Source organism: Phoxinus phoxinus (genome assembly GCF_949152265.1).
Source record: "Phoxinus phoxinus genome assembly, chromosome: 24".
NCBI lineage: Eukaryota > Metazoa > Chordata > Actinopteri > Cypriniformes > Leuciscidae > Phoxinus > Phoxinus phoxinus.
In genome coordinates this window covers 26,785,214-26,810,213 of record NC_136899.1, presented here as the reverse complement: position 1 = coordinate 26,810,213, position 25,000 = coordinate 26,785,214, and the positions used below count along the sequence as shown (strand labels likewise).

General features: G+C 41.3%; 1 protein-coding gene across 2 annotated transcripts in view; it reads left to right on the top strand.

Moving 5' to 3' along the window:
• The window catches only part of LOC306992270 (uncharacterized protein), a 59,015-nt gene that overhangs the window by 3,142 nt on the left and 30,873 nt on the right, over nt 1-25,000 (top strand). The window contains exons 2-16 of one of the 2 annotated variants that reach the window (XM_079600962.1): nt 2,619-2,751; nt 4,096-4,653; nt 7,574-7,739; nt 8,417-8,642; nt 9,409-9,582; nt 10,500-10,577; nt 12,657-12,668; nt 12,826-12,906; nt 12,996-13,049; nt 16,113-16,166; nt 16,885-16,938; nt 17,256-17,309; nt 21,418-21,465; nt 21,839-21,892; nt 22,158-22,211. In XM_079600962.1, coding sequence (XP_079457088.1) covers nt 2,670-2,751; nt 4,096-4,653; nt 7,574-7,739; nt 8,417-8,642; nt 9,409-9,582; nt 10,500-10,577; nt 12,657-12,668; nt 12,826-12,906; nt 12,996-13,049; nt 16,113-16,166; nt 16,885-16,938; nt 17,256-17,309; nt 21,418-21,465; nt 21,839-21,892; nt 22,158-22,211 — 1,749 coding nt within the window. In that variant the 5' untranslated portion in view covers nt 2,619-2,669. The remainder of the gene's footprint in view (nt 1-2,618; nt 2,752-4,095; nt 4,654-7,573; nt 7,740-8,416; nt 8,643-9,408; nt 9,583-10,499; nt 10,578-12,656; nt 12,669-12,825; nt 12,907-12,995; nt 13,050-16,112; nt 16,167-16,884; nt 16,939-17,255; nt 17,310-21,417; nt 21,466-21,838; nt 21,893-22,157; nt 22,212-25,000) is intronic. The other variant, XM_079600963.1, reaches the window with a different exon arrangement.

The following is a 25,000-nucleotide window of genomic DNA, read 5'->3' as shown; positions in this document are numbered from 1 at the left end:
GCAATCTGGCGGAACGCCTGCTCGTTTGGGCTCAGCACTCGCTCGCTCAGAGCCGCGCATGTGCCGGGACGCCTGAACGACGGCCCGGACAAACTGTCCAGGGACAACGGTCCCCCGGGGGAATGGTCCCTGCACCCGCAGTCAGTCCAGCTACTGTGGCGCCTTTTCGGCAGGGCGAACGCCCACTGCCTAAGGTTCTTTTCGAAGAACGAGGACGCTCTGGCCCAAACGTGGCCCAGCTGGCCGTTGTACGCGTTCCCTCCGGTCTCACTGTCCGTATCTAACGCTTCATCACGGGTTCACGGGACAGGGAGTGATGTCATCACGGGTTCACGGGACAGGGAGTGATGTCATCACGGGTTCACGGGACAGGGAGTGATGTCATCACGGGTTCACGGGACAGGGAGTGATGCCATCACGGGTTCACGGGACAGGGAGTGATGTCATCACGGGTTCACGGGACAGGGAGTGATGTCATCACGGGTTCACGGGACAGGGAGTGATGTCATCACGGGTTCACGGGACAGGGAGTGATGTCATCACGGGTTCACGGGACAGGGAGTGATGTCATCACGGGTTCACGGGACAGGGAGTGATGTCATCACAGGTTCACGGGACAGGGAGTGATGTCATCACGGGTTCACGGGACAGGGAGTGATGTCATCACAGGTTCACGGGACAGGGAGTGATGTCATCACGGGTTCACGGGACAGGGAGTGATGTCATCACGGGTTCACGGGACAGGGAGTGATGTCATCACGGGTTCACGGGACAGGGAGTGATGTCATCACGGGTTCACGGGACAGGGAGTGATGTCATCACGGGTTCACGGGACAGGGAGTGATGTCATCACGGGTTCACGGGACAGGGAGTGATGTCATCACGGGTTCACGGGACAGGGAGTGATGTCATCACAGGTTCACGGGACAGGGAGTGATGTCATCACGGGTTCACGGGACAGGGAGTGATGTCATCACAGGTTCACGGGACAGGGAGTGATGTCATCACGGGTTCACGGGACAGGGAGTGATGTCATCACGGGTTCACGGGACAGGGAGTGATGTCATCACGGGTTCACGGGACAGGGATTGCTCTGTTGTGTTTGACATGTGCCCTCGCCGTGGTCAAGCTCGCTTTACTCTCAGAATAACGCTTGTAAAGTGGACAGATGCTTTGTGGGACTTGTTTTTGAAAGGCTGGCTTGAGTCTTTTATTTTTATTAAAGAAACAGCAATTATACTGTACAAACAAACTCAACATGATTTTCAAGCAGTGCTGAACAACATGAAGTGTTTCTATATGCAGCACAAGTGCATGTGTGTGTGTAATTGTGGGCATTTTCTCGTAATCCGGCATGCCGTGTTTATTTCCATGTTGTGTTCACCAGGTTTAGCTTGCGCTGTTATTTTCCTGTGAGTTAGCCTGAGCTGCGGTCTGTCGGCCAGCGTTTATGCTGAAGGAGAGCTTGTAGACATCACTGAGAACGAGACCACATGCGTTCGGTACACACCAACATGACCAGAGACACTTTTATATGCTGGAATAAAAGGGAATTGTCGTAGTCTGTAAAGTTATAGAGTTGCTTGGCCAATGAAACGTTAGCAAAATAGACAGACTGCATGTTATTTTATTCACATAATTTATGCATATTGTTTAGGGTGCGCCTGTTGACGTATAGACTTGGAGTTTATGGAGGAATGTAAAAGTTTGGTTAGAGTTTTGTGTTAAATTTGAGCATTTTTGAAGAGGCTGTGCGAGATCCAAGAGCCCGAGTCTACATGACACTAGAGCAATAATGATATAGCACATGTTCAGGCATCACACTGTTAACAGAAGCTTTAGTTATGCGCAATAATAGTTGGTTTTAGGAACATGGATCAAACGCCTCACAATATAATCATGTCACGTCTGTCTAGATTGTTTTTCAATTTTCATGTTTTTCTTTCATTGGTTTTTAGTCTTTTATGATGTCTTAGTCTTGCTCGTGACGCTAGTGATGGGAGAAACAAGCTTTTCCAAACTCAACATTCAAAATCATCAATTGAACCATTGCTTTGCAAAATGATTCCCTGTTTAGAAGAACTCAAAATGACACACTAGTGACGCCATCTGGACAGAAATAAACACTTAGATGTGTAATCAATTAAATGCAATTAACAAATCATAATACCGTTAAAAATGAAGTGTCTGTAGCCTATATTATATGTTCTTTTATTAATTTGAAGAGCTTGTTTTATGGAGCGCTTGCAAATCAGGCCAAAAAGAGACTATTAAATACAAAATATTTCTATTTAAAATACAAATGTGTTATTGAAAATGAGACAAATTCATAAAACATGGGGAAAAAAACATCACACACACACACACACACTGCAGAGACAGCGCACTGGACCTTTCCATTATTCTGTAGATGTTTAATCTCAGAAGTGATTGTGCGTCTCAACTGTGTGCGCTGATCTGATTAGCTGAAGTGTGTAACATCAGAGCTATAATCAAACGAAACGCTCATCTTTATGTAATTATGTAAGCAAACTGATTCTTAGCCATTTAGAATAATTATAGACTGCAATGTTGCTCTGCATCCCAAACAGACACTGTTTAATATTCTTTATTTACAGCGCTCTGAAGATTGACACTTTATTCTGGAAGCGCCGGAGCGTTGGTTGGGAATGTCGTGGATCTGGAGGTGTTTCCCAGCACTGGTCTTACTGGTTTACTCGCGAGCGGGACAGGACGAGGACACCCGAGCCGGTATTTTGAATTTTCCGAAAAAATACTTTTTCAAACTCCTCCTCAGCCGTTGTTTTGATTTTCACGAAAGTTGATCCAGATCATTTTAAGACAATGCCAACAAAAAACTATAGAATCCAAGTTGATTCGTCAAATTGTTTTCGAAATAATGCGCAAATTAATTTTATGTAGCATTTGCAAAAATAAACGTAAGGATGCATCTCCGCAACGCTCTCCGTGGCGTTTTGGCGCAGCGCCACCTACTGGTCAGGAGATACAAAAAAGTATATTTATGCTTTATAACTTTTGAACTGTTTTCCCAAAAAATCATAAAAGTGGTCTCGTTAGATTTAGGGCGGCATGCCGAGTCGAATGATTTCCAATTTTCCATTTTGCCTTTTTGAATTTTGTAGTAAAATGCTGTATTTTATGAACGCTTTAGGGTATTGTTACTAACCTCTTTATGGTTCATCGGCACGATGCCCTAAAATAGCCTGAGAAGTTTCGAATCAGAGATTCCTGAAACCTTGCTAAGTCCAACGATACCCAACATGCAAGGTTTGATTTAGCGTTTAAACAACTTTCGGGAATATCTTCGAAGCCGTTAGTCTGATCGAGACGAAACCACCGTCGGAAAATCCGAAACATCGGCCGTTGCCAACAAGCTAGTGGCCAAATGTAAAAAAAAATACAATCAAAGTCCGGTGTGGGTCATTTTCTATGTGCTCATATAATTGTCTATAACGCCGTAATGACGTCTATAAAGAAATGAGATATGTTCACCAAATTTGACACGTTTATGTATGGGGGCACTCTGAGGACACAGAAAAAGTGGACTGTGCCTCTTGGTGGCGCTATAGTTAAACAAAACATGAAATTTGGCTACAGAACTACAGTACCGCTGGTCTGATTGACTTCAAAATTTTACATTGGTGTGCCTTGAAAAACATGGCCATCATTTGAATTACAAAATGTCAAAAAAGATCTAGAACTGCAATGTTTTGCATATTGCTATATTTCACGAGCGCATTGGCATACCGTTACGAAGCTCAGTATGTTTTCTTCTGCACATATCCTGAAGGTACTCAAAAGAGGGCAGCACCCCATTGTGGTCACAAATTGTAATGAAATGATAGTATACACAATAAATCGCATTACAACTCAATATATTTATGGGATGTGAACCTTTTTGTTTACAATTGTTTGTGCTTTTACTGATTTTTGCAGCTGGTCTGCTGCTTGCTTCATGTTTGCTTTTGCAGTGCTTGGCCCCGATCATTTCTGCTTGCAGTTATATTTCTGAATTAGAGTTTGTGACTCTGTGTGTTATGTATCTCCATGTCAGTTGTCTTCTTCTGTCTTCAGGCTGCAGCACTGCTGTTAATGACCTGGTCTACATCATGGACGGCTCCTGGAGCGTGGGAGACGAGGACTTTGAAATAGCCAAGCGTTGGCTGGTCAATGTCACCAGTGGCTTCGACGTGAGTTCCCAGTACTCTCAGGTCGGGGTCGTTCAGTACAGTGACACGCCCCGGTTGGAGATCCCTCTCGGCCTCCACAAAACCACTCAAGATCTCATTAAAGCCATCCAGGAGATCAGCTATTTGGGTGGAAACACGCAGACGGGCCGCGCCATCAAGTTCTCCGTGGACCACGTCTTTGTGTCTTCGCAGCGAAGTGACGTGAAGAACCGTATTGCCGTGGTGGTGACGGATGGGAAGTCGCAGGACGACGTTATGGACGCTAGCGTCGAGGCGCGAGCGGAAGGGATTACGGTGTTTGCGGTCGGCGTTGGTTCGGAGATCACCACGTCAGAGCTGGTGACCATCGCCAACACGCCGGAGGGGGATTACGTGCTTTACGCCGAGGACTACACCAACATCGAACGCATCCGGGACGCCATGGAACAGAAGCTGTGCGAGGGTAAGGGGCTGTTTACAGATTTTTTTATGTGTTTTGGCCGTCCGTTTACACAACAACAGCGTTTTGGGCGCCTGAAAACACAAACTTTTTAAAACGGGTTTCAAAGCGCAAGTTTTTAAAAACAGCCTCCGTGTAAACAACAAAAACACGAATCTCTGAAGACGGTGACGTCATGCACATGCGTATTACGTGTTCAGTCTGTAGTGTTTCATCGCCATCTACTGGCCTGGCAGCAGAATACAGCGCTTATAGGCGCTTTCGCGGATCCGTGTGAATGAGGATCGTTTTGATAATGGTGTCTGTACGCGGAAGGAAAAACTTCCGTTTTAAGCATATCGTTGTTGTGTAAACGCACCCTAAGACTCAGGCCTTGTCCACACTAATACGGTATCGTTTGAAAACGCATATTTTTCTCTCCGTTTTGGCCTTTTGACTGCGACACCATTTTTATTTATGAAAATTAAGCTTTTTGAAAACACTCTCCAAAGTAGATACATTTGAAAACTACGTTTTCGTGTAGTATTGTGGACTGTCAAAAAACGATGATGTAAGTTTAGTCATGCGACGCATATTGTACCAATAGATATTCATGTTTAGCGGTATTGTGCTGTTATGTGCTGTTCACTTTCACACTGTTGAGAAAATATGTTATATGTATATGTAAAAATAAATAAAATGATCACGCAATTCTTCTGACAGGATCATTTTATTTAGCAAAAGATCTCAGCATTCACTGATCGTCACCATTATATGTTTGGTCTAAAACGCCGCTCTCATGTTTCACCGCAGGACAGCAAGTGTGAGTAAACTGTGAGTAAAAAGCTTAATTTTCATTAATAAAAACGCCGTCTCAGTGTGACGGAAGACAAACCGGAGAGAAAAAGATGTGTTTTCAAACGCAACCGTATAGTGTGGACAAGGCCTCGCATGCGTGTGAGCAATCCCGTAAACATTCAAACTAGTTCTGGCATTGCCAATCCTCTCCTGTTCTTAAAAGAACAGCGAACCACTGAAACACCACAGTCCATTCATGCCCGGTGACACGAACGCCACGAACTCGCCGGCCAAACCAGCGGCATGATGCCATGACCGGGAGGAGCCGGGATCAGGAGAGGTGGCACATGTGAACCACCACAGCTCAGTTATAGTCCAGCACATCTGCAGCTCTGCTTAGGATTGAGAGAGTGGCTGTTAATAGTGGCAGGAATCTGCTTTCTCCAACCCAAAGTAATTACAAACCTTTTCGGCCCATGTTTTCTGTCACCTGAGGGTTTATTTGCCACTGTTGCCTTTGGCTTGCGTAGTTGGGGTTTACCTGACAACCTTCTTTCCGAGCAGAAATCTCAACTTGCTGCTTTGAAACAATCAGAACAGAAATAAAGTGCTATAGACATAAAGCTGAAAAAAAAGATATTGTCATGACTTATGATTATCTTTTATCTTTGGAACACAAAGTGCCTCTCATTGCACTGCGTAACTTTATGTTTTGGAAATTCGCATGGACCTGTAGGATCATATTTGCATGCTTCGGCCCACTGAAGGTTATGATGAAGGTGATGTCATCTTACATTTCTTGTGTGAATCAAATCGTACAAATTCATACGTAAACTCATAAAGAAGTTACATTTTCTCATGAGATCAGGTTTGAAAGTGCCATAAAAATAGTCCATATAATATGGGAGCTATATTTAATATGTGACGTGTTCTTGCACTAAAGAACGTCGATGACTCAGTGTCTCATAATTATCCTATGAGTTCTTTGCATTGCACAGAAAAAAGACAGGATGTTCATGAAATTAGTTGGATGTTTAACATTATTAATACGGCAGAACACTCAAAAGTAATATTCCCATGTTTGCAGAATGAAGCATTGGGACAGTTCACCCAAAAATTAACATTTACTCTTCACTTACTCCATCTCTCAAGTTGTTTAAAGCCTGTGTGAGTTTCTTTCTTCTGTTGAACACAAAATATTATATTTTACTGAATGATGGTTATCAAACTAAATTTAATTTCCATAGTAGGAAAAATAGTGTCACGATCAGGTTCAGATGATGATGAAAAAAAAAAGGTTCAAACAAGTTTCCACAAACACAAGGTTATTTAATAAACCAAACTCAGGTAATCCAATAACAGGAAGGCAACTTAACAGCATGTGATACACGGACAATACCAAACATCAGCTTTTGGTGTATTACTGCCACCATCTGGACTGGAGTGTGGATCAAGTGGTCAACCTACACTTTCTTAAATTCTTTTTAATAACCCAGTTATCTTCAAAAATGAAAACAAATTTCACCAGATCCTCTTTGCAGTATATCATGTAAATGTAATGTCCCAAACAACAACTGAATGAGAACACTTAAATATTTAAGTGTATTTAAGGAACTTAAACACACAGGGTGATTGAACTGCAATGATGAACAGGTGTGCTCTAACATAATGAATCGCCATGGCAACTGATTAATGACGTGCAAACAGGAACATAATAGGAGTCCAAGAAAAAAATGAAACTAAAGCTAAACTGAACATAATGGTCAACTGTCTAGTTATCCATATTGTTTAAAATATTCTTTCAAATTTAAATTTTTTGGTGAATTATCCATTTAACATTTGCATAACCAAGAAAAAAAAACTGGACATTTAGAGAACATTCAGAAATAAAATTTTCATAACCTATGGGAACATTATTAGAACATTCTTGAAACATTTCTGTTCGCATTTCTGTTTGAAATATGCTTTCAACCATTCGAATCAGCTGGACTACATGATCATCATATTTAGTGCACTCTTATTACATATTTATTGAATGAAAATTGAGACGGGATTAAAAATAAAATGGATTTGCTGGTGAAAGCGTATGTGTGTGTACCTCAGATGTGTGTGTGTAATGGGTTTGCAATGCTGTGTCCCTCTGCAGAGTCGGTGTGTCCCACTCGAATCCCGGTGGCGTCCCGGGATGAGAAAGGCTTTGAGCTGATGCTGGGCATGAAGATCCACCGGAGAGCTCAGAAGATCCAGGGCTCATTACTGTCGGAGGACGCGTATCTGCTGGACGAGAGCACCGACATCACGGAGAACACAAGGTCGGGGTTAAGCCTGAAGCACGGTTAATGACGGTCATCACAGTCAGTGTTGGGGAAGAGTTACTCCTAAACGTAATGCATTAGTGTCGCGTTACTCCCTAAGAAAGTTACTAATCACGCTACTTGATTACTTTTGATGGAAAGTGATGTTACAAGATATTTTTTGCAAGAGTTTAATGCATTTATTACACCTTCATTTTCTTTTAAAAACACATTATTATATTCTGCTCTATGTGCCTACGTAATGGAGAAGAGAGTTTTAGTTCAGTAGTTTATAGAATGTTTAAGCAAATTAATTCAACTGAAAAGTGACATGCATTACTCAAATATTAATGTGTACATTTATAATAATAACTTTATTATTCTATAGCGCCTTTAAATTAGCTTATCAAAGTGCTTTACATGGTAGAAAATACAAGGACAATACAATAGTTCAGTGGTGTATTAAAACAATGTGTTACTTGTTACATCTGATTACGTAATGCATGTTAACACTGATCACAATAATTTAAACGTGTTTAATATGTAATAATTGGTGATTCTGAAAAATTTTCATCACTTTTTGGAGTTCCTGAACATGTGTTATTTTTTAGTTGATGGTTTTTATTCCTCAAATCTAAATGTGTGTGAATATACATATTCTCGTGACTGACAGATGCTGTAAAACTGCTTTAAAGGGATATCTTCCCCGAAGGCCTGCCTCCCTCTTATGTGTTTGTGTCGACGCTGCGGCTGAAAGGGCCTTCGATCAGAGAGAAGCTTGACCTGTGGAGGATTCTGTCTAAAGATGGACAGATTCAGGCCGCGGTCACTCTGAACGGACTGGACAAATCCCTCATCTTCACCACCACTAACACGGTCAATGAGGAACAGACGGCCACATTTGATGCTCAAGGCATTGAGGTGAGCGAAATCTTCCAGAAACATCCTCATATCACACACAGGCAAACTGTTAATGGAGTTTTTGTATGGAATTACTTTTGTGCCAATAATAATAATAATGATGAATGAAACTTTTCAAGAAACTAATGAAAATATAAATTAAAACTGAAAAAGAAAAAGTAATTCAAAACACTTTATATCACTGAAATGAAACAGAAAGCCACGCTTACAGACTCTCACGTCCAGGTCAAGAAGCTGTCAATCAAAAACTCAGTAGCCAAATGCACCTATAAATCATTTACAATAAATCCTACAATAGTCCATTAAAAAATACGAACTTCATGGTGACTTTAGGGTTGCAGCACACACTCGTCCAGGTGGAAGAGTAATGTATGAAGAAGCTGCTTTACGACAGGATTGACTGACTATTCTTGTACAGCTGCAATTTCCTGTTCACATTCCCATGACCCTTTTCCCAGTAAAGCTGCTCACTTATACACTTAAATAACACACATCCTCAGAAATGTTTTCATGTTCTCTGAGTTCCTGCAATCATCATCTTGTACCTATGTCTTCTTCTGCTCTTAATGTCAGAACCAAGTGGTTTGCCAAGATGTTTCTGCATAATCGAGCCACTTTCCTCCATCACAGCCCCTCGCTCACGGAGAACCGCTTGTTTTGGAAAATCACGACTCTTGTCTGACATTCACGTCACATGAAGAAGCAGATCTTTGTGCACACCTTATTTACTCTTCTGTGTGTCATCTCGAATCATGAAACCTTGCAGGCTCTGTTCGATGGACGCTGGCACCAGCTGAAGGTTCTGGTCAGACCCAGACATGTGACGTGTTTCCTGGACGATCTGCAGATCCAGGATAAATCTCTGGACACTTCGGAGCCCATCTTCATCAACGGGAAGACTCAGATCTCCAAGCGCTTTGGCTCTGATGCTACTCTCCCTGTAAGTGTAGGACAGTAAACTGCAATGATGGGGCACACACATACGCGGGGCTAGTTGTCACACACTTCCACACATAGCATGACCAAACTTAGTCTATTTATACTTGCCATAACACTATATACAGAAAAAGTGCACCAAAATTCAGAAATCTCTGGAAGATATCACTGAACATTTATTTATCCATAGCAAAAGTAAATTTCTTACTTGCGTTCATTTTTCCATCTCTGTTTTTTTTATTATTTTTTTATTAGAGAAATCTGATATTATTTTAATCTTATATCTGTTATTTAATAGTTGTTTAATGCTGATCTAACAGCAGAAACACTCGCCGGCTTAGCCCCGGCGGGGCATGTTGTCACACTGTTACAATGAGCTTCTATTAGAACTATGATATTCTATTCTATACTTTTTGGAATTCAATTGAGAAACCATGAATAAAGACAGAGAGTCAATGCTCAGAAATGATTCATTATTATTATGTTTTGAACTGTGCTGTATAGCTGTGTTTTCGGTGTGTTTGTTGTCAAAATCAAAAATTTGTTTATTTTTAATTCTTAAAAAATGCCAGTATTGAGAAAATATTTTAGTTTGTCTTGTATATTTTTTTATTAGATCAGATAACATTTTAATTTGTCATATGGTCATGTTATGAAGAGCACCACCTATGGGGCATGTTGTCACATTTCACTTCCATTCTTTCAGGGTAAATCAAGAAAGAAGTACACACTGTATTAATACAACAAAACGACATCATTGAACTAGACATGTAAAATGAATGTAGGAAAAAATTAATACTCTGATATTCTTGTATAGCTGTTTGTAAAGTAAAGTTCTGACAGGTTGCAGTTGTGTGTTGTGTTGTGTTGAATTAGAGAAGCCTAAATGTTGTTGTTGTCATTTCTCATGGACGACCACAGACCGAGATCCAGAAACTGCGGCTTTACTGTGACCCTCATCAGAGCGAGAGAGAGACCGCGTGTGAAATCTACTCTGTGGTAAGAACTTAAAGAAACTTACTTGTAGAATTGCATTAATTTGATTGGCTCTGGGCGGGAATTGGTCTTTTTAAAGGGTTAGTTCACCCAAAAAAAATTCTGTTATTAGTTACTCTCTCTCATGTCCATCCAAACCTGTCAGACACAAATGGAGATGTCTTCTGATGTTCAGATCAATGTTTATCTGTGAATAAAATCCTAGATTAATCTGTTCATCATATAAAGCCATCGTGTCTCTTCGGAAATCTTGACTAAACCACTCAATTCATATATGGAATAGTTTTAGAATCTCTTTATGAATTTGTTGAAGCCTGGTAGTTGCGTAGCTGTGGAGGGGCAGAAAGCTCTACGATTTTATTAAAAAGATCTCCATTTGTGTTCCGAATATGAAAGAAAATCGTACAGGTTTGGAACGACATGAGGGAGAGAAATTAATGACAAAATTAAATTTTTTGGGTGAACTATGCCTTTAATATTATGAGTACTTCTGTCCAACAATTCCTTTATTAAAAAAATCTATATCAATATAAATATCTTAAATGGGCCAGATGTACTGCTTTTATTTCATTTTATACTTTTTTTAATTTTAGATTTAATTATTATTATTTATTTAATAAATAAAAGGGTGAGGGAAAGAAGTGTCAAAGTGCGAGGGAAAGAAGTGTAAAGAGCGAGGGAAAGAAGTGTAAAGTGCGAGGGAAAGAAGTGTAAAGTGCGAGGGAAAAGTGTAAAGTGCGAGGGAAAGAAGTGTAAAGTGTAAGGGAAAGAAGTGTAAAGTGCGAGGGAAAGAAGTGTAAAGTGCGAGCGAAAGAAGTGTAAAGAGCGAGAGAAAGAAGTGTAAAGTGCGAGGGAAAGAAGTGTAAAGTGCGAGGGAAAGAAGTGTAAAGTGCGAGGGAAAGAAGTGTAAAGTGCGAGGGAAAGAAGTGTAAAGTGCGAGGGAAAGAAGTGTAAAGTGCGAGGGAAAGAAGTGTAAAGTGCGGGGGAAAAGTGTAAAGTGCGAGGGAAAGAAGTGTAAAGTGTAAGGGAAAGAAGTGTAAAGTGCGAGGGAAAGAAGTGTAAAGTGTAAGGGAAAGAAGTGTAAAGTGCGAGGGAAAGAAGTGTAAAGTGCGAGGGAAAGAAGTGTAAAGTGCGAGGGAAAGAAGTGTAAAGTGTTAGGGAAAGAAGTGTAAAGTGCGAGGGAAACAAGTGTAAAGTGTTAGGGAAAGAAGTGTAAAGTGTTAGGGAAAGAAGTGTAAAGTGTTAGGGAAAGAAGTGTAAAGTGTAAGGGAATGAAGTGTAAAGTGCGAGGGAAAGAAGTGTAAAGTGCGAGGGAAAGAAGTGTAAAGTGTTAGGGAAAGAAGTGTAAAGTGTGAGGGAAAGAAGTGTAAAGTGTTAGGGAAAGAAATGTAAAGTGTTAGGGAAAGAAGTGTAAAGTGTTAGGGAAAGAAGTGTAAAGTGTTAGGGAAACAAGTGCAAAGTGTTAGGGAAAGAAGTGTAAAGTGCGAGGGAAAGAAGTGTAAAGTGTTAGGGAAAGAAATGTAAAGTGTTAGGGAAAGAAGTGTAAAGTGCGAGGGAAAGAAGTGTAAAGTGCGAGGGAAAGAAGTGTAAAGTGCGAGGGAAACAAGTGTAAAGTGTGAGGGAAAGAAGTGTAAAGTGTTAGGGAAAGAAGTGTAAAGTGCGAGGGAAAGAAGTGTAAAGTGTTAGGGAAAGAAGTGTAAAGTGCGAGGGAAAGAAGTGTAAAGTGCGAGGGAAACAAGTGCAAAGTGTTAGGGAAAGAAGTGTAAAGTGCGAGGGAAAGACGTGTAAAGTGCGAGGGAAAGAAGTGTAAAGTGCGAGGGAAAGAAGTGTAAAGTGCGAGGGAAAGAAGTGTAAAGTGCGAGGGAAAGAAGTGTAAAGTGCGAGGGAAAGAAGTGTAAAGTGCGAGGGAAAGAAGTGTAAAGTGCGAGGGAAAGAAGTGTAAAGTGCGAGGGAAAGAAGTGTAAAGTGCGAGGGAAAGAAGTGTAAAGTGCGAGGGAAAGAAGTGTAATTATGTTTTACTGTAAGATCAAAGACAACCATTCATACACACTAACTTCCTTTTTTATCCCCCTTGTTTTACAGGATGATGAACGGGTAAGTTTGAATCTTACGCTCTCAGGACTGAAGTGTGTGTGTGATGAGGTTGAGGGCTTGATGATATGAGTGTGTCGTCTTCATGATATGAGTGTGTGTCGTCTTCATGATATGAGTGTGTTGTCTTCATGATATGAGTGTGTGTCGTGGTCTCCAGTGTCCTCTGGATCGAGAGCCCGGCCCTGAGACCGAAGATGAAGACGAGTGCGACTGCAGCGACGGGCCTCCGGGACCGACGGTCAACACACTTCTCCTTCACTATCTCCTGTGTAAGTGTGTACTGTCACTTTAAACAGCGTTATTTACAGCCAAATCTGACCTCTACAGGGTGTGCGGGGAGAGACGGGGAGAGAAGGTCCTCCGGGCCCCAGCGGTAAACCTGTGAGTACAACAACATATGTGTCCCTGGACCACAAAACCAGTCTCCTACAGTCTCCTACAGTCTCCTACAGTCTACTACAGTCTACTACACTCTACTACACTCTACTACAGTCTACTACAGTCTACTACAGTCTACTACAGTCTCCTACACTCTACTACAGTCTCCTACAGTCTCCTACAGTCTCCTACAGTCTACTACAGTCTACTACAGTCTACTACAGTCTACTACAGTCTACTACACTCTACTACACTCTACTACACTCTACTACAGTCTACTTCTACTACAGTCTACTACACTCTACTACACTCTACTACAGTCTGCGTCTACTACAGTCTACTACACTCTACTACACTCTACTACACTCTACTACACTCTACTACAGTCTACTACAGTCTACTACAGTCTACTACACTCTACTACAGTCTCCTACAGTCTCCTACAGTCTACTACAGTCTACTACACTCTACTACACTCTACTACAGTCTCCTACAGTCTACTACAGTCTACTACAGTCTACTACAGTCTACTACACTCTACTACAGTCTACTACAGTCTACCACAGTCTACTACAGTCTACTACAGTCTACTACACTCTACTACAGTCTACTACACTCTACTACAGTCTACTACAGTCTACTACAGTCTACCACAGTCTACTACACTCTACTACACTCTACTACAGTCTACTACACTCTACTACAGTCTACTACACTCTACTACAGTCTACTACAGTCTACTACAGTCTACCACAGTCTACTACACTCTACTACACTCTACTACAGTCTACTTCTACTACAGTCTACTACACTCTACTACACTCTACTACACTCTACTACAGTCTACTACAGGGTACTACAGGCTACTACAGGCTACTACAGGCTACTACAGGCTACTACAGTCTACTACAGTCTCCTACAGTCTACTACAGTCTACTACACTCTACTACACTCTACTACAGTCTACTACAGTATACTACAGTCTACTACACTCTACTACAGTCTACTACACTCTACTACACTCTACTACAGGCTACTACAGTCTACTACAGTCTACTTCTACTACAGTCTACTACACTCTACTACACTCTACTACACTCTACTACACTCTACTACAGTCTACTACACTCTACTACACTCTACTACAGTCTACTACACTCTTCTACAGTCTACTACACTCTACTACACTCTACTACAGTCTACTACAGTCTACTACACTCTACTACACTCTACTACACTCTACTACAGTCTACTACACTCTACTACACTCTACTACACTCTACTACAGTCTACTACACTCTACTACACTCTACTACAGTCTACTACACTCTACTACAGTCTACTACACTCTACTACAGTCTACTACACTCTACTACACTCTACTACACTCTACACTCTACTACACTCTACTACAGTCTACTACACTCTACTACACTCTACTACACTCTACTACACTCTACTACAGTCTACTACACTCTACTACACTCTACTACACTCTACTACAGTCTACTACAGTCTACTACACTCTACTACAGTCTACTACACTCTACTACACTCTACTACACTCTACTACACTCTACTACAGTCTACTACAGTCTACTACACTCTACACTCTACTACACTCTACTACACTCTACTACAGTCTACTACAGTCTACTACACTCTACTACAGTCTACTACACTCTACTACAGTCTACTACAGTCTACTACACTCTACTACACTCTACTACACTCTACTACACTCTACTACAGTCTACTACACTCTACACTCTACTACACTCTACTACACTCTACTACACTCTACTACACTCTACTACAGTCTACTACACTCTACTACACTCTACTACAGTCTACTACACTCTACTACACTCTACTACAGTCTACTACACTCTTCTACAGTCTACTACACTCTACTACACTCTACTACAGTCTACTACAGTCTACTACACTCTACTACACTCTACTACACTCTACTACAGTCTACTACACTCTACTACACTCTACTACACTCTACTACAGTCTACTACACTCTACTACACTCTACTACAGTCTACTACACTCTACTACAGTCTACTACACTCTACTACAGTCTACTACACTCTACTACACTCTACTACACTCTACACTCTACTACACTCTACTACAGTCTACTACACTCTACTACACTCTACTACACTCTACTACACTCTACTACAGTCTACTACACTCTACTACACTCTACTACACTCTACTACAGTCTACTACAGTCTACTACACTCTACTACAGTCTACTACACTCTACTACACTCTACTACACTCTACTACACTCTACTACACTCTACTACAGTCTACTACAGTCTACTACACTCTACACTCTACTACACTCTACTACAGGCTATTACAGTCTACTACACTCTACTACAGTCTACTACAGTCTACTACACTCTACTACACTCTACTACACTCTACTACACTCTACTACAGTCTACTACACTCTACACTCTACTACACTCTACTACACTCTACTACACTCTACTACACTCTACTACAGTCTACTACACTCTACTACACTCTACTACAGTCTACTACACTCTACTACAGTCTACTACACTCTACTACACTCTACTACACTCTACTACACTCTACTACACTCTACTACAGTCTACTACACTCTACTACACTCTACTACACTCTACTACACTCTACTACAGTCTACTACACTCTACTACACTCTACTACACTCTACTACACTCTACTACAGTCTACTACACTCTACTACAGTCTACTACACTCTACTACACTCTACTACACTCTACTACAGTCTACTACAGTCTACTACAGTCTACTACAGTCTACTACACTCTACACTCTACTACACTCTACTACAGGCTATTACAGGCTACTACAGGCTACTACAGGCTACTACAGTAGATAATTTTGACCCATGCAATGTATTGTTGACTACTGCCACAAATATACCTGTGTGACTGGTTTTGTGATCCAGGGTCACATATATATTCAGGATATTGATGCTTTTTTTGGCCGTAGGCAATCTGTGTGAACGGTGTGTGTGTTTTCTTAATAAAGGGACCTCGAGGTTCAAGAGGAGAGCAAGGAGAGCCAGGTGTAGCTGGAGAAAAGGTAAGAAGCTCACAGTTTCAGACCCTTTACTGTAAACAAACAAACAAACAAACAAACAAACAAACAAATAGAATTTTACAGAAAAAAGGTTACCAGAATAATTCAGTAAAAATGCAGTAAAAACATATTTACAGAACAGCCTACACATTTTACAATTTAAAAATGTAATTTACAACAACAAATGAATAAAATAAATAGACATTTTAAACCAGTAAATCTAAAAAAAATTGTTTCTGCTGCTAGTAAAATCTGTTTTATGCCTTTATAGTATACTGACATCCACCATAATAACACTGATGGCAAAGAGACAGACGTGTTACAGTATTTATTAATCTTTGTTAACGTTAGTTAATAAAAATACAGCTGTCCATCGTTTGTTCATGTTAGTTTACTGTGCATTAACTGATGTTAACACGATTTTAATAAAGTGTTAGTAAATGTTGAAATTAACATTAACAAAGATGAATAAATGCTGTATACGTGCAGTTCATTATTAGTTCATGCTAACTTAGTTAACTAATGTTAACTAATGAACCTTTTTGTAAAGTGTTATCGAATAAACTATTCCAATATTCTTCTGAACCGTCAGTTTGTGGATTTTTACTGTAAAATGACATGAAATGTAAGGTTAGATCTGTTGCAGTTTTTTACAGTGTTTGTGAGCATGCAGTCGCATCTGTTGAAGAAGCAAGCGTTGTGTTTCTGCTCTGTCTCGTAGGGGGACGCCGGTGTATCAGGACCCAGAGGAGATCCGGGACTCCAGGGGGCGAAAGTGAGTCTCACACACTCACACACACACACACACACACACACTCACACACACTCACACACACACACACACACACACACACTCACACACACACACACACACACACACACACACACACACACACACACACACACACACACACACACACACACACACACACACACACACACACACACACACACACACACACACACACACACACACACACACACACACACACACACACACACACAGTCAAGGATCCTAATGAAGAGTGTTCAGGTGTAATTCTGTGAGCTTTTCCCTTATTGCAAATCATATGTGGTCTATTTCATATCCAGGGCGAGCGAGGAGAACGAGGGTTGCCAGGGGAACCGGGCCCGGCTGGACCAATGGTAAGAGCTCTCACTGACTGCAGACTCCACTTCCTCAACGCTTCCCTTCATAAGCTCAAGCTGCGTCCCAAATCCGTACTTGTGCACTATTCTACGCCATTTTGTAGTATCAATAGTGTGATTAGTGCGTTCACACTGAAAAATCTAAAAGGAAAAAGTGCACTTTATGTTCCCTTATGATGCACTTGTTTACGAAGTGTGTAACGTTGGACACTTCACGCACTCGACTGTCGCCGCTTTAATTACGCTTTAATTACATCAGACTCCGATGGTGAAAGACAAAATAAACGTATAAAGTTCTTACACTACACGGTTGAGTACATAGTGCAAAAGTACATAGTGTACAGTAGAAGTGCATAGTGTATAGTGCGTCATTTGGGAGTGTAGAACTCGAGTGTGTAGACGGTGTGTAGATCTGGGGTGTGTAGATGGTGTGTAAATCTAGAGTGTGTAGATGGTGTGTATCTCTGGAGTGTGTATCTCTGGAGTGTGTAGATCTCGAGTGTGTATCTCTGGAGTGTGTATCTCTGGAGTGTGTAGATCTGGAGTGTGTAGACGGTGTGTATATCTGGGGTGTGTAGATGGTGTGTAAATCTGGAGTGTGTAGATGGTGTGTATCTCTGGAGTGTGTATCTCTGGAGTGTGTAGATCTCGAGTGTGTAGATCTCGAGTGTGTAGACGGTGTGTAGATCTGGGGTGTGTAGATGGTGTGTAAATCTGGAGTGTGTAGATGGTGTGTATCTCTGGAGTGTGTAGATCTCGAGTGTGTAGATCTCGAGTGTGTAGATCTCGAGTGTGTAGACGGTGTGTAGATCTCGAGTGTGTAGATCTCGAGTGTGTAGATCTCGAGTGTGTAGATCTCGAGTGTGTAGACGGTGTGTAGATCTCGAGTGTGTAGATCTCGAGTGTGTAGATCTCGAGTGTGTAGATCTCGAGTGTGTAGATCTCGAGTGTGTAGATCTCGAGTGTGTAGATCTCAAGTGTGTAGACGGTGTGTAGAACTTGAGTGTGTAGATGGTGTGTAGATCTGGAGTGTGTAGCCTGGAGTGTGTAGATCTGGAGTGTGTAGATCTGGAGTGTGTAGATCTGGAGTGTGTATCTCTGGAGTGTGTAGATCTCGAGTGTGTAGATCTCGAGTGTGTAGATCTCGAGTGTGTAGATCTCGAGTGTGTAGACGGTGTGTAGATCTCGAAGGTGTAGACGTTGTGTAGATCTCGAGTGTGTAGATCTCGAGTGTGTAGACGGTGTGTAGATCTCGAATGTGTAGGCGGTGTGTAGAACTCGAGTGTGTAGATCTGGAGTGTGTAGATCTGGAGTGTGTAGTTCTGGAGTGTGTAGAGCTGGAGTGTGTAGATCTGGTGTGTGTAGATCTGGTGTGTGTAGATCTGGAGTGTGTAGATCTGGAGTGTGTAGATCTCGAGTGTGTAGACGGTGTGTAGATCTCGAGTGTGTAGATCTCGAGTGTGTAGATCTCGAGTGTGTAGATCTCGAGTGTGTAGACGGTGTGTAGATCTCGAGTGTGTAGATCTCGAGTGTGTAGATCTCGAGTGTGTAGATCTCGAGTGTGTAGACGGTGTGTAGATCTCGAGTGTGTAGATCTCGAGTGTGTAGATCTCGAGTGTGTAGAAGGTGTGTAGATCTCGAGTGTGTAGACGGTGTGTAGATCTCGAGTGTGTAGACGGTGTGTAGATATCGAGTGTATAGAACTCGAGTGTGTAGATCTCGAGTGTGTAGATCTCGAGTGTGTAGATCTCGAGTGTGTAGATCTCGAGTGTGTAGATCTCGAGTGTGTAGATCTCGAGTGTGTAGACGGTGTGTAGATCTCGAGTGTGTAGACGGTGTGTAGATCTCGAATGTGTAGACGGTGTGTAGAACTCGAGTGTGTAGATCTCGAGTGTGTAGATCTTGTGTGTAGACGGTGTGTAGATCTGGAGTGTGTAGATCTGGAGTGTGTAGTTCTGGAGTGTGTAGATCTCGAGTGTGTAGATCTGGAGTGAGTAGACGGTGTGTAGATCTCGAGTGTGTAGATCTGGAGTGAGTAGACGGTGTGTAGATCTCGAGTGTGTAGATCTCGAGTGTTTAGATCTCGAGTGTGTAGATCTCGAGTGTGTAGATCTGGAGTGAGTAGACGGTGTGTAGATCTCGAGTGTGTAGATCTCGTGTGTGTAGACGGTGTGTAGATCTCGAGTGTGTAGATCTTGAGTGTGTAGACGGTGTGTAGATCTGGAGTGTGTAGATCTGGAGTGTGTAGATCTGGAGTGTGTAGATCTCGAGTGTGTAGATCTCGAGTGTGTAGATCTCGAGTGTGTAGAAGGTGTGTAGATCTGGAGTGAGTAGACGGTGTGTAGATCTCGAGTGTGTAGATCTCGTGTGTGTAGACGGTGTGTAGATCTCGAGTGTGTATAAGGTGTGTAGATCTCGTGTGTGTAGACGGTGTGTAGATCTGGAGTGTGTAGACGGTGTGTAGTCTGGAGTGTGTAGATCTCGTGTGTGTAGACGGTGTGTAGATCTCGAGTGTGTAGACGGTGTGTAGATCTCGTGTGTGTAGACGGTGTGTAGATCTGGAGCGTGTAGATCTCAAGTGTGTAGAAGGTGTAGAACTGGAGTGTGTAGATCTGGAGTGTGTAGAAGGTGTAGATCTGGAGTGTGTAGATCTCGAGTGTGTAGAAGGTGTAGATCTGGAGTGTGTAGAAGGTGTAGATCTGGAGTGTGTAGATCTCGAGTGTGTAGAAGGTGTAGATCTGGAGCGTGTAGATATCGAGTGTGTAGAAGGTGTAGATCTGGAGTGTGTAGATCTCGAGTGTGTAGAAGGTGTAGATCTGGAGTGTGTAGATCTCGAGTGTGTAGAAGGTGTAGATCTGGAGTGTGTAGAAGGTGTAGATCTCGAGTGTGTAGAAGGTGTAGATCTCGAGTGTGTAGAAGGTGTAGACCTGGAGTGTGTAGATCTGGAGTGTGTAGAAGGTGTAGATCTGGAGTGTGTAGATATCGAGTGTGTAGAAGGTGTAGATCTGGAGTGTGTAGATATCGAGTGTGTAGAAGGTGTAGACCTGGAGTGTGTAGATCTCGAGTGTGTAGAAGGTGTAGATCTGGAGTGTGTAGATCTCGAGTGTGTAGATTTGGAGTGTGTAGACGGTGTTTGGCCGTGTAGAGAGCAGAGTTGGACAGTAACAGTAAATGTACTTGAGTACTGTACTTAAGTACACTTTTTGAGTATCTATACTTTACTTGAGTATTATTTTTTTCTGGAAACGTTTTACTTTAATGTGTAGGCGGTGTGTAGAACTCGAGTGTGTAGATCTCGAGTGTGTAGATCTTGAGTGTGTAGACGGTGTGTAGATCTGGAGTGTGTAGATCTGGAGTGTGTAGTCTGGAGTGTGTAGATCTCGAGTGTGTAGATCTCGAGTGTGTAGAAGGTGTGTAGATCTGGAGTGAGTAGACGTTTTGTAGATCTCGAGTGTGTAGATCTCGTGTGTGTAGACGGTGTGTAGATCTCTAGTGTGTAGATCTTGAGTGTGTAGACGGTGTGTAGATCTCGAGTGTGTAGACGGTGTGTAGATCTCGAGTGTGTAGATCTCGAGTGTGTAGATCTCGAGTGTGTAGAAGGTGTGTAGTTCTGGAGTGAGTAGACGGTGTGTAGATCTTGAGTGTGTAGATCTCGTGTGTGTAGACGGTGTGTAGATCTCGAGTGTGTATAAGGTGTGTAGATCTCGTGTGTGTAGACGGTGTGTAGATCTCGAGTGTGTAGAAGGTGTGTAGATCTGGAGTGTGTAGATCTGGAGTGTGTAGAAGGTGTAGTTCTGGAGTGTGTAGTTCTGGAGTGTGTAGATCTGGAGTGTGTAGATCTGGAGTGTGTAGACGGTGTTTGGCCGTGTAGAGAGCAGAGGTGGACAGTAACAGTACATGTACTTGAGTACTGTACTTAAGTACACTTTTTGAGTGTCTATACTTTACTTGAGTATAATTTTTTTCTGGAAACGTTTTACTTTAGCGTCACTACATTTGAAAGACACATATCATTATTTGTACTCCACTACACAGAGGTGTACTTCTTGTGTTGTGGTGGTAGGAGTGTTAGATAAAAAGATGATTATGATCACTTGTGTTTCAGGGAGCAACGAGAACGGTCATTGGTACAGCTGGACTGCCAGGAAAGAGGGTACTATATCCTTTCAATAATAATAATAATATTAAACATTTTTAAATTGTAAAGTGCATAGATCATGGCATTATTTCTTGAACTTGCTTTTAATTTTTGCTGATTTTAATAAGAAATCATTGCATTACTGTTCACTGGACTACAGTCATTTTCTTTTCTTTTTCTGTGTTTCAAATATTCACATTTAATACTGTAATATATTAAAATGTTTTAGTTTATGCTTTAAAACGTTTTATGTTTTAAAATGTTTGCATACAGTATTACAATGTAATTACTATGTACTACTGTAAAGAAATAAGCAGTTAAAAGGCCTCATTAGTAAAGTGATTTCTGTCATAAGCTTTGGTGATATTAAGCCTCAGTTGTTGGACAGGGAGAGCCGGGGCCGAAAGGAGAACGAGGACCGCATGGAGAGCCCGGTCCAATGGTAACGTTGTGTAATGTTATATATGACAACACAAAATACCTTTGCTCTTGCACAGAAACCATATCTGACCAGACAGTGTCATAGATTTGCTCTGTTACTTAAAAAGATACGCAGTTTTCAGATATGATCAAATGTCCTATTAATGAATATGCATCTTCTTGACAATTGTTGCATTGAATACACACGTTTGTCCATATTCACAACACTACATTTTGATGGAGTGAACGAGAGGAATATATATTGAAGATATATCTGTGTTCTTCAGGGTAAATCCGGACTCTCCGGGAGCCATGGACCCGCCGGCGCTGTTGGGTCAAAGGTCAGACAATATTCAGAGGATTTTCATTGTCAAACGTGTTACATAACAGTCATTCCCCAGCGACCCGTGTGCTGTTCTCCTCACGAGACAGTGTTGTGTGGAACTCACTACAAGTAACTTGAGTTACATAATCAGATTCTTTATCAAGTAACACATCACATTTTCAATTTACAGCAAAATATCGAAGTTACTTTTTTTAGCGCTAGTTAGTTTTTCACATTTATTGACTGACAGCTCTCCTGTCCCCATGTTGAGACAAATAAAGTTAGGAGGTGTGTTTGTGTGTGTGTGTGTGTGTGTGTTTGTGTGTGTGTGTGTGTGTGTGTGTGTGTGTGTGTGTGTGTGTGTTTGTGTGTGTGTGTGTGTGTGTGTGTGTGTGTTTGTGTGTGTGTGTGTGTGTTTGTGTGTGTGTGTGTGTGTGTGTGTACACTTGATGATTATTTTTAGTTCTAGACTAAAACACAAAACATTCAGTATTCCTCAAAAGGGACCGTCACCAAGAATGTTTGCTGTACCATTACACCCCTAATTATTATATTTTAGTGTGTTTTTGAGGTTTGTGTTTGTCATTTTTAGGTTCAAAAGAAAGGTAAAGGCTCTCTATGGTTCATAATTGATTAAATCAGTGTTATGTTTGTAGTATTATCAGTGAAGACTCGAGTGAATAAAAGTAGCATTCAGTGATTTGGTTTCGGCTGCTTCTGGAAAAGCAGTTTTGTCCAGTAAAGCATAACTGTGCAGACCTGACACCCGTCCTGCTGTTGAGATGAGGATCTGAGGTCTCGCTCTCTCTCTGTGGGCGGACAGATGTCACACTCATGGCCGGAGTCGTTACTGTTAAACATCTGCTAGTTTCTGCACTGGAGTTACGGCAACTTACTGTAAACGCGACGCAGCCGTTGGTCTATACGGGATTTGAGCGGTTATCCTGCATTTTATTTGTGCATTTTATTAAGCGTAGCCAAAGCAACTAAGCTTGTTACGCATCTTGCGGTTCTACTCGATGCCACTAGGATAATAAATAAGATGCATTTGCCTTGATATAGTGTCAGGGAACATTGCACCGGCTAATGGTTTACAGGAACTACAGAGACTCAGTCATGTGTGTCTCAGATCGACTCGATTACAGCCAGCGAGACCAAACGCTCACTGTTGACATTCAGGCTCATTTTCCTCTAACATTAACTCCAGACCAGTGTTTTCTCAGGGATTAAGCAGACAAATGACTTTCTCCTGCAAATTAGACAAAGCGGCTTGAAATCATCATCATTCTGTGTAGGAAACGGGAGATGTATATTTGACTTTCCAGCTCCCAGCCACTGCCGACAGAAACATGTTCTTCACATGTGCCATTCAGAAATGTGTAACTCGCTAAACCTAAATAAAGTGTCTAAAGATGTGGCATTTTAAAGAGAACATTAATCATTTCATCAAAGCATATGCATATAATAAACACATCAATCAAAAGTTTGAGGCCAGTAGGTTTAAAAAAGAAGAAGAAATTCATATCTTTATTCATCAAAGATGCATTAAATTGATCAAAAGTAACAGTAAAGACGAGTATAATGTCACAAAAGATTCTGTTTCAAATTAATGCTGTTCTTTTGAAATCTCTATTCATCAGAGAATCATGACAAATAAAATGTATGACGGTTTCCACAGAAATATGAACTGTTCTCAACACTGATAATAATCATAACTGTGTCTTGATCATCAGATCATCATATTACACTGATTTCTGGAGGATCATGTGACACTGAAGACTGGAGTAATGATGCTGAACATCAGCTTTGATCACAGGAATAAATTACAAGGACACTGTCAAATAAAGTGTAACCTAATAATTTTATTATGTAATTTGATATATGGATTATATAATACAATTAAAGGTACAATATGTAATATTTGTGCATTAAAATATCCCAAAATCACAAGGCCAGTGTTATATATTTTGTTAAGTTGATTACTTACAATATCCCGAATGTTTCCAACTATTTTTAAATCGTGAGAGAATTGGGAAGCGCGGCGTGTGAGCGGGGGTGCGCTGGAGTCGCCAGTCATGTGTCATATCCGCGTTAGCCTCGGTGTCCGCTCGCACCGCGCGAGTCCTGGACACATGCGGAGGCTGTAGCTGTAGCGTCTATCAAGCAACAAACGTTAGCTTGTGTCGCGCAGTTGTTATGAACACAATTATTCTTCACCGACTGCAGCCGGTTCTATCAAAAACACAAGTCCCATAAACGTACGGGTCAATGTTATATATTCCAAATGTAGCATTCGTTAATAGTTATGCTTATGTAAGGAAAGTATTATTGCTTTAGGCTTGTGTTTAGTTTATTGCATTTTTTATCACGTCTGGTGTTTATGGCCATGTAAATAAATATAGCATGTGTTATACATAAAGATTAATCCGTCTTTTGGTGAATGATGTGTGTGTTTGAATGCACTTTTACAACAATTGTTCAGAACACGTAAAACTGCAGCGTTATCACAACAATGAGTTCGACAAATACAGTCACATGATAACCAATTTAGTGTTAACCCTTACTTTTCTTGCGGTTAATTCATTTTAATGAAATAAAAGCATGTCATTAAACGCAACATTTATAAAAATAGAACTTTACCTCATCCATGAACATGTTTTTTCGATTAAAACGACAGTTTCCATCATCCCACGCTCGTCCTCAAGCTGCGCCGCTGGTGTTGTTGGGAACGTAGCGCCTCTAGCGGCAGAAAATCTTGCATATTGTACCTTTAATGCAACATACTTCGATATAATTTTAGTCATG